The following is a 10,000-nucleotide window of genomic DNA, read 5'->3' as shown; positions in this document are numbered from 1 at the left end:
TGTCTATCGCAGCAAGATTTCGTGTACATATATTTTTCCTCCAGCTCCACTTTCACTTTCTAGTCTCCCTGAGGCAAGTGAGACATGCATTTAATTTTGCTTCATTGCCAGAGTGGGGGGATTTGCTAGTGAGCGCAGCTTTCCCCCAGACCTCTTCCCTCCACCCACAGCCAGCCTGCCCAGCTCCACCCTTCCAGCTCCTTGGACTGCCGTCCATGCCGTCCCCCTTTCCATGTTGCTGGCTCCTTCCTGCTTCTCTAAGACTCATTTTGATATATCAGTGCATCGATATAACAGAGAACTGACTTTTGCAAGGACACACAAACAGGCTCCAGCCCACCCCCCCAGCTCTGTTTCTGCCTCCCCGATGATTGGGAGGGCTTTTAAAAACTTTTTTTCAGATAAGTCATTTTTTTAAAACAATCTTCTCTCCCACGCAGCAGTGAGAGAGAGGCTGGGTGAGGTGGCAGGGAGAGAGAGAAAGTGTGTGTGGAAGGGAAGGGAGTGGGAAGAAGAATATCCGCTCTATATTATTGGGATTACTGAGTGTTATGAGATCTGTTCCTTTAAGAGGGGCAGAGTTAAGAGAACCAGGAAACAGAGACTAGCTGTGGGGAAGACTGGGCTGTCTCCTTGCATGTATACAGAGAAACGCAAAGAGCCTCACCGTGAAACTAAAAGACTCAAGGTAAGTGTTCCATGAGTAGTGGGTCAGTGATTCACTGAGAAAAGCTTGAAACTGAATTATTCTCACCTCTAAAAATAAAAAAGTTCTGATTGGATCCCAGTTGTCATCAGTGTGGGACTTTTCCTCTGGAGTTCCCATGGTGTAGTCCTATGCTCTTTTATTATTCAACCTCTATGTAAAGCCCTTAGTGAGTAATCGGACAGAGCTTTGGAATTGGATGACATCTGGTTCTGTGCCACTACTGGTGATGTGGTGTAGCTAAAAAGCTAAGAGAGCAGTTTGAGACAGAATCTTGATGAGGCAGAAGTAATGTTGGTTAGGAATGCTTATCTTGAAAGACACTGTAATTCTCACCTTGACCCTTGCTGACTCTGTTAAAAGCCTAGATGTTATACTGGACCCTCTTCTGTGTTCTACCACAACAGGTCCACTCATCTGTTTGGGTGCAATCCTGAGAACAGACCCAAACCTACCTGTATACCTCCTTCTCTGTTAATGGTCCCCACTTTGTGGAATGGTTTGCTTTAGGGTTAGGAAGGCCTGCACACTCTTGCACCCTTGCTTTAGGAAGGCCTGCACACTCACGACATTCTGCTAACTACATAAAATGTAGTTGTTCAAGTGAGCTGCTGTATAAAGGTAATAGGGCTATATAGCAAAATAGTGTAAGGGAAAAGGACTATGCATTATACCACCATGTATAGGATGCATTATCAGTTTGCTTCATGTATTCCCTTGAGAGTCAGCGTGTTGTAGTGTAGTGGTTAAGAGCAGGTGAATTCTAATCTGGAGATATTCTAATCTGGAGATAGTTGCTGCGGTCCCTAATATACTTTAGGAAGAGAACGGAACTTTCATGAATGGCATCTTCTCTCTGCTGACAGAGGAGACACTTATGTTGCCGCTTAGGGCGACTTCCCACTGGCGATTAATCCTGGGACAGTCACCCGAAATATCTGGGTTTCCTCACGATCTCCCCACTGCCGAACTGCAGAACACCGATCAGTCTCATTTCTGGCGCTCCCCCCCACCCCCTTATCACAGGATTTTCCTGGACCTGCTTGTATATGCACCTTTTTGAAAAAGCACTCCAGTGGGAGCTAATCAGAGATGGAGGCTACACATTTGAGGGTCCATAACTTTGACCCCCATGAGCCAAACTTCACCAAACCTGGGTGGTGCCATCAGCAGAGTCTTCTACTGATACCACCCAGGTTTTGTGAAGTTTGGTCCAGGGGATCCAAAGCTATGGGCTCCTAAAGGGGGTGCCCCCATCCCCCATTGTTTCCAATGGGTGCTAATAGGAGATGGGGGCTACATATTTGAGGGTCCATAACTTTGGCCTCCATGAACCAAACCTCACCAAAACTCGGTGGCATCATCAGGAGGGTCTCCTAAAGATACTCTGAAATGTTGGTGCTGCTAGCTTCACAATTGCACCCCTGACAGCAGGCATCCCACGCAAGGGGCAGGGCTAGATGTCTTCACTAGAAACATCCTGCAGTGGGGATGTTAGAACCTGGATGAAAAGGTGCCGATTCTCTTGAAACTTGGCTGTATCGAGATTAAATTTTCAGTGGGGATTCGGCCTATTAGTTCCAGCACAAAGCGAAGCAAATTTGATTTGGAGCCTTGTTCTCTGGATTAAACTGGCCGTGAGAATATGGGAAACCTATCACAATTTATCTCTTCACTGGCCGTGCTTATAACCAGTGATGTGGAGTGGCAAACTTTTTGTAAAAATAAAAGTAGTAAAAAGCATGTGTGAGGACCCCCTCCCCCCCCCCCACGCTGCGCGCCGACGAGTCTTCATTGCGCCTTTTAAAGGAATGTCCTCACTTTTGTGTTAGCGACAATAAAAATCTAATGTCATTTGCCCTCTCCATATGCTTTCAGTTGGGCTCTGCTTAGAATGTTCAGCGCTGTTTGTCAAGTAGAGATTTCAAACGTGTGATTTTGGCCTGCCTTGTGGCTCTGGGGTTGTTGTTTTTTTTGAAAAAAAATTATGTAGTTTATCAGCAAACCTTGCATTTCTAGAATTTCAGAGAATGTGCAATGAAGGTTTGCTTGTGCCATTTAGGAATAGCTGGCACGAATGAATGGTGTGAATGATAAAAAAAGAAGCGTGGCGGTTTTGCGTCTCCGAGAGCAGATCATGTGCAAGATCTTCAGAGGCTGTTTGCCAAACGAGATGAGATAGCAGCGGTTCTGTATATAAACATGGAACTGGCCCAGTCGCGTAGAAAGTGGTGTGTGGGTGGCTACGGTGGGAGGAAGCGTTGCTTTCCAAGATCACCTGGGGAGGCTCAAATGATTTTAGGCAATTTGGGGGCGGGGGCACAGTTCTGGGTCTTGTGCTTGATTCCCAGGGAGCGATGGGCTCATTGGAACTCTCTGTAGCTTTCTCTGACGGGAAAGACTGTAGCCAACACCCTGAAATTCTCCGCTGCTCTATACTATAGGGCACAGGTGTCAAACTCGTGGCCCTCCAGATGTTATGGACTACAATTCCCATCATCCCCTGCCATCATCATTCTGGCAGGGGATGATGGGAGCTGTAGTCCACAACATCTGGAGGGCCGCGAGTTTGACACCTGTGCTGTAGGGGAAGATAGCTAGGGAAGGGCCAGTTGCTGTTCAGGAATTCCTGCCCAGTTTTACTCCTATGCATTGAAGGAATCCTGGATTCAGAGGCGTATGGGGGCCATATGGCGCCCAGAGGCAAAACCCCTTCTGGGCGCCCCCCCCCCCCCGGCATGGAGCCCCACTTACTTGCGAGTAACCATTTACTTGCGAGTTAGTTACTTGTGAGTAACCATTTACTTGCGAGTAACCATTTACTTGCGAGTAACCATTTACTTACTCACGAATCAGGCTCCAGCCCCACTTTCTGGTCCAGCGACAGCGGTGTGACGTTCTCTCGCGCCCCGGCTGCTGGGTGGGGAAGAGGGGATGGAGCCCGACTCACGAGTAAGCAGGGCTTACTCGTGAGTAAGCGCTTACTTTTAAAAGCGCTTACTCGCGAGCAAGACCCAGGGCCAGCTCCTTTTTCCGGCCCAGCAGCTGCACCGTGACTTTCTCTTGTGCCCTGGCTGTTGGGTGGGGAAGAGGAGTCGGGCCCACTTCCTCTCGCACCGTGGCTGCTGGGCCAAGAAGAGCAGCTGGAGCCCGACTCTCGAGTAAGCAGGGCTTACTATTTTTCCACTGCAGTGGCTCCATTTCTTTGTTCTTGTGCTTACTTGCAAACAAGAGCTCGGCCAGCTCCTCTTCCCGGCCCAGCAACCACAGCGTGAGAGAAACTCATGCAGGAGCAGCAGCTGCTGGGCCGGAAGGCATCTGGTCACGTGGGGGGCCGATTTTGCGCCCCCCGCGTGACCAGATTAGTTGTGCCCGGGGACATGGGTCCCCAGACAAATACGCCACTGCCTGGATTTTTCCGGGCAGTTTGGAAACTGCCGCTAATGACAGCTTTAGTTATTTGTCTTTTGGAAGACATAACGTAGCCAATTTAAGCACTTTAAAATCCCTTTCATTTCACGTGTAACTTTCCACCTTGAAATCCACTGGATTTCATGCAATCTGATGCGAAGTTACTCCACCTGAAGCCAGTTGAAAGCTGCGCTAAATCTGCATAGCATTGCACTGCATTTTTTTCTGGATTTTGTCCAGAAAAGAGCACTACAGTTGGTTTTAAATATATCATTGGGATTCAAGGCTGTGAACATTCCGGGCTTTCAGCAATTGTTCTGATGCTGCTTGCAGTACTAGAATATTTCTTGGTGTTTAATGAGATTTGACTCACCCGCCCTTTATCCGGAGGGCTCGGTAGCTGAACTTCCAAATCTGAAGTTGAGCCTGAGATTCTTGGGAAGAGTCATTGCATTGACGGGAATTTGTCTTTGAGATGTTTTATGGAAAGGAGAGGAGCTGCTGTCCAAGGCATTCCCTTCGCATTGCCTCTTAAATTTCTGGTGCGTCCATTTGACATCTGAGGTATCACTGTTGATATTGACTAGAATGACTTTCGGTAAATGAATGCTTGTGCGGAATGGCAGTGAAGGGTAATCGGAAGATATTGAGTTCATGAAGACAAGGAAGAGAGGCTGCAGCGTTTGGGACTCTTTAGTTTGGAGAGGAGACGTCTGAGAGGGGATATGATTGAAGTCTATAAAATTATGCACGGGGTAGAAAATGTCAACAGGGAGAAATTTTTCTCCCTCATAATACTAAAACCAGGGGGCATCCATTGAAAGTGCTGGGGGGGGGGGGAGAATTAGGACATTTCTTCACTCAATGTGTGATTGGTGTTTGGAATATGCTTCCACAGGAAGTGGTGATGGCCACTAACCTGGATAGCTTTAAAAAGGGCTTGGACAGATTTATGGAGGAGAAGTCGATCTCTGGCCACCAACCTTGGGAAGACGTCTGAGGTGGGATATGATTCAAGTCTATAAAATTATGCATGGGGTAGAAAATGTTGACAGAGAGAATTTTTTCACTCTTTCTCACAATACTAGAACCAGGGGGCATACATTGAAAATGCTGGGGGGAAGAATTAGGACTCATAAAAGGAAACACTTCTTCACGCAACGTGTGATTGGTGTTTGGAATATGCTGCCACAGGAAGTGGTGATGGCCACTAACCTGGATAGCTTTAAAAGGGGCTTGGACAGATTTATGCGGAGAAGTCGATCTCTGGCTACCAATCTTGATCCTCTTTGATCTGAGATTGCAAATGCCTTAACAGTCCAGGTGCTCGGGAACAACAGCCGCAGAAGGCCGTTGCTTTCACATCCTGCATGTGAGCTCCCAAAGGCACCTGGTGGGCCACTGCGAGTAGCAGAGAGCTGGACTAGATGGACTCTGGTCTGATCCAGCTGGCTTGTTCTTATGTTCTTATGTTCTTAACCTTGATCCTCCTTGATCTGAGATTGCAAATGCCTTAGCAGACCAGGTGCTCGGGAGCAGCAGCAGAAGGTCCTTGCTTTCACATCCTTCATGTGAGCTCCCAAAGGCATCTGGTGGGCCACTGCGAGTAGCAGAGTGCTGGACTGGATGGACTCTGGTCTGATCCAGCAGGCTCATGTTCTTCTGTTCTTAAGAATTTTGCTCTACTCTGCTAGAGCAGGACAGTGTACAGCGTAATGTCTTGTGGATTTGCAAAATGTATGCCCTGCTATACAGCGAAGCATTCCCAAACTTTTGACAATGAATATTTAAAAAGAGTTATCATTGACAAAACATTTCTGTCCTTTTCCCCAAGCATTTGATGGCAGATGGGCAAAGAAGACTGACGTCTCTTCCTCTGGCGTCTATATGTTTTACAGCCAAGCAAACTGATTTAAGCCCTCTACTCAGAGAACCCTGGAAATAGCAGTTCTGTAAGAGAAGGAAGGCTGGTGGTATCGGAGAATCCTCAGCCCTTCTTATGTCCTGGTGTGTTTTCATGGTGTTGGTTTGTTTTTTTTAATGGATGGTTTTGTTTCATTGTCTTGGCTGGAGGCCGCCTCAAGTAGGTCTGTGGAAAGGCAGCTCACAGCAGGCTTTTTACAAATAAATAACACTTCATCACACTAGGATTCTTTGCAAAAGCTGTAAGGCAAGAATGCTATATCATCACCATCAACCTTTTATTGGCATGAGTTTAAAATACAACAGAGAGGTTGAGGAGAATCAAGTTAAAATAAGTAGGTTCAGACATTACCAGCAGTTAGAACAATAAATAAATAAACAAACTAAAATCTGTGGCGAATCTGTTGTGCCAGCACCAGGAATTTGGCAACGTCTAGGGATCTCTGAGGAGACTGATCACAAAGCAGATAGAAAGATTTGACCTTGTCTGATGAGTAGGCATAGTTCTCAGTATATGGGTCTATATATTGTCTTCTAGATGAAGCATATAGTTCGCAATCTAGGAGGATGTGCTCGATTGTTTCGATGGATTTTTGTGAGCAGGGACACGTTCTTTGTTGGTATGGGATCTGGAGAAATCTGCCGCTCACGACTGCTGAGGGTAGGACGTTCAGTCGGGCTAGCATTAAGGTACTCCGGAGGTACTGCGAAGATACAAGAATGCTATAAAAATAGAAGTTTGTGATACGAATCTATGCTGTACACTGGTATTGCTAACAGATAGCCAGAATGCTAAAAAAAAGTCATGAATCTACCCAACTTACTTTACTTGGATGGAATGGAATGGAATTTTTAATTTGTATACCGCCCTCCCCCGGAGGGCTCAGGGCGGTAAACAACATCATAACAGTAATACACAGCAGTAATACATAGCAATACAATGCATGAAACAAATACATACAATAATAATTAGTCATGGCAACAGCAATGATATACAATCTCAGTAACTCTTAACAGCTTCCAGCGTCAGGTTAACAAATACACAATATTCACATATCAGTTAACAAACATCATTACATAATATCAATTAGTAAGCTCAAACATCATTACATAATAATAAAAAAACATAATAAAATTCATAATATAAGAGTAAAAAACATCAGAGCAGCATAGCATCAATAATAATAATAATAATAATAATAATAATAATAATAAGTAGAGGAAGAAGAGGAAGAAGAAAAAGAGTTGGATTTATATCCCCCCTTTCTCTCTTGTAAGGAGACTCAAAGAGGCTTATAAACTCCTTTCCCTCCCCCCCTACAACAAACACCCTGTGAGGTGGGTGGGGCTGAGAGAGCTCTGAAGAGCTGTGACTAGCCCAAGGTCACTTTGTACCTGCCTACTACACTGCTGTGTTGGAGTGCACAGGCTAGTCTGAATTCCCCAGATAAACCTCCACAGCTCAGGTGGCAGAGCGGGGAATCAAACCCGGTTCCTTCAGATTACAGTACACCTATATACTTAACCACTATGCCACCACTGCTCCTTATTATAACAATAATAGCATTTCCTAACAGTCCATCTAAGACATCAAGATATTATAAGATCGGTACACAGTAATTCCAGAACCACAATGCAGCATAATATGAACTAATAAGAAACACAATAAGAATAGAATCAACATATGTTTATCTGTATTTGGATTTCATGTTGTTCACCGCCCAGAGCCCTTTGGGGGTTGGGCGGTATATAAGTTTGAAAAACAAACAAGCAAACAAACAAACAAATAAATAAATAAATAATGACTGGGAGATGGGGGCAGGGGTGAGAAGAAATATCTGAAACTACCTTCTTTCCTTTCCTCTGCAGCAGGTCAGATTTTCTCACCAGCGACCAAGCGAGAAGTTCTTGTCGGGTCTTTTTCGTACCCCCTGGTCGCCGGGGGTGGCCTATGACTGCGCAGCGTTTTGCCAAGTTAAGGACTGAACAATGTTTAGTTGGGTGATTTTTTTTCCTGTGCTTTTTCCCACATTCTAAAGAGCCTGGCTTAGTGCAGCTGTAGGATTAAGTGAGATTACGGGCATCTCCTCTCCATTCCTCTCGTGTACCTGGTATGAAAACGTCCTGATAAGTATTGATACAGCATTCATCCTGCAAGAGGCTGGCTGACCTTTCGGTATTTGCTGATGCCGCAAGTTTGCGGTGGTGGTTTTCTTGCAAGTAAAATCAATGGAGACAAATCTTGGTAACTTCTTCAGCAAAATAAAGTGATTTAGGCTTGGCAGACATTTAAAGTTTTTTTCCCTTATACAGGCCCGACTTCTATATCACACGCGTATTTCTTTTCTTCAGCACAATTGATTGGTTGATCTGCTGAGTTTAAAGGGCAAACTTGCATTTCAGGACAAGGGAAGAATATATGAAACTGCTGCTCGGCCATATTTGGCAGCGTCATTTGCTTTTGGCGGTGGTGGATTGTTAGCGGACCGTTTTTAACGTTCATATTAAGTGCGTGCCTTAAAGGACCTCTTAAAGCAGAGCAGGCCAACCGGCGTCTGAAGAAGAAGTGCACGCAACAGCACATGAATTACTTACGGGGCATGAGAGATTTTTGCAATTTTGTTCAGAAATTGAAGCCGTAATTCCTTCTTATTTGTAGGAAATGACAAAGGAGCTGGTGCACAGAGTGTTCTTGTGAGATCTTTAAGCCACTTCTGGAACTGGCAAAGTAGGATGGTTTCTGCCTTTCACCTCGTCAAGTATGGTAGCTACAAAACATCTGTAGATGTTCGGTGGGCAAGAAATCTCTTCTAGGAAGTAGGTAGGGTTCCGTCACCACCTCCCGGGAGCGGAGGACCTGTATCTAAGTAAATACATGCTTTGCATGTATAATAATAATAATCAAGCCTTTAATGGCATACCAAATTACAATAAAACAATTGTCCATAAAAGTCAGATAAATATAACAAACATTCAGAGTCTTATCAATGGTGTAGTCCAAGTGAACTCATCAAAAGTGGCATTCCCATACACCTCTCCACAGACCAGACTGAAGACCCACCAACAGAACCCAGGCATCACAACAACATACAGTATCAACACTCCACTATAAAACACAGAGTTTGTTGGGGTGGCGCCAAACACAAAACAAGGGATAGGGGACAAGAAAATGGGCGAACAATTGATCTGACTCCAATAGGTTGCCACAGCCTTCAATTGTTACACCGTCTGGCAATCGATAACAAAACTACCACATCTCTCTATGAATCACCCCCAGGTTATTTGACTTTGGATGACCATGAACCCACAGGTTACTGGCAGAAGTAGGCACTATGTACCAGTAGCAAATAGTTGATGTAACCAACATTGTTGTTGTTATGATGGTAGCAATCTAATGCTTAGTATCCATCTAGAGTTGCGTCTATAATCTTTGAAAGATATTTTGCTACACTTTCGCAAAAGTAAGGATCAAGGTTATCCAAGATTAAAGGAATCCTAAGAGCATCAGTTAAATGATTGTATAGGAGTGAAGCAATGATGGGTTGGGTCATTCTGATCTTGGCAAATCTTGCACAATGAAACAAGTGTGCTCCAGTGTCTCAACTTGGCCTGAGTTGCATGGGCATAGCCTCTTTTGTTTATCTATATGTTGGTATCTGCCTTTAAGGAGCATAGATGGCATTAAATTGAAACGGGCCAAGGTTATTGCTCTTCTAGCTTTGCATGTATAAGAAGAAGAAGAAGAAGAGTTGGATTTATATCCCCCCATTCTCTCTTCAAAGGGGCTTACAAACTGCTTTCCCTTCCCCCCTCACAACAAATACCCTGCAAGGTAGGTGGGGCTGAGAGAGCCCAGAAGAACTGTGACTAGCCCAACGTCACCCAGCTGGCGGAGTGTACAGGCTAATCTGAATTCCCCAGATCAGCCTCCACAGCTCAGGCAGCAGAGCGAGGAATCAA

The 10,000-nt window shown here is 45.1% G+C and overlaps 1 protein-coding gene across 1 annotated transcript in view; it reads left to right on the top strand.

The window, feature by feature from the left end:
* The window catches only part of LOC125441668 (mediator of RNA polymerase II transcription subunit 27-like), a 35,172-nt gene extending 27,107 nt beyond the window's left edge, over positions 1-8,065 (top strand). The window contains exon 3 of the mRNA XM_048512400.1: positions 7,910-8,065. Coding sequence (XP_048368357.1) covers positions 7,910-8,026 — 117 coding nt within the window. The 3' untranslated portion in view covers positions 8,027-8,065. The remainder of the gene's footprint in view (positions 1-7,909) is intronic.
* Positions 8,066-10,000: the final 1,935 nt, after the last annotated feature.

Source organism: Sphaerodactylus townsendi, linkage group LG12, assembly GCF_021028975.2.
Source record: "Sphaerodactylus townsendi isolate TG3544 linkage group LG12, MPM_Stown_v2.3, whole genome shotgun sequence".
Classification (NCBI taxonomy): Eukaryota; Metazoa; Chordata; class Lepidosauria; order Squamata; family Sphaerodactylidae; genus Sphaerodactylus; species Sphaerodactylus townsendi.
The sequence above is the reverse complement of the archived record's forward strand: the minus strand, read 5'-3'. Positions and strand labels throughout refer to the sequence as shown.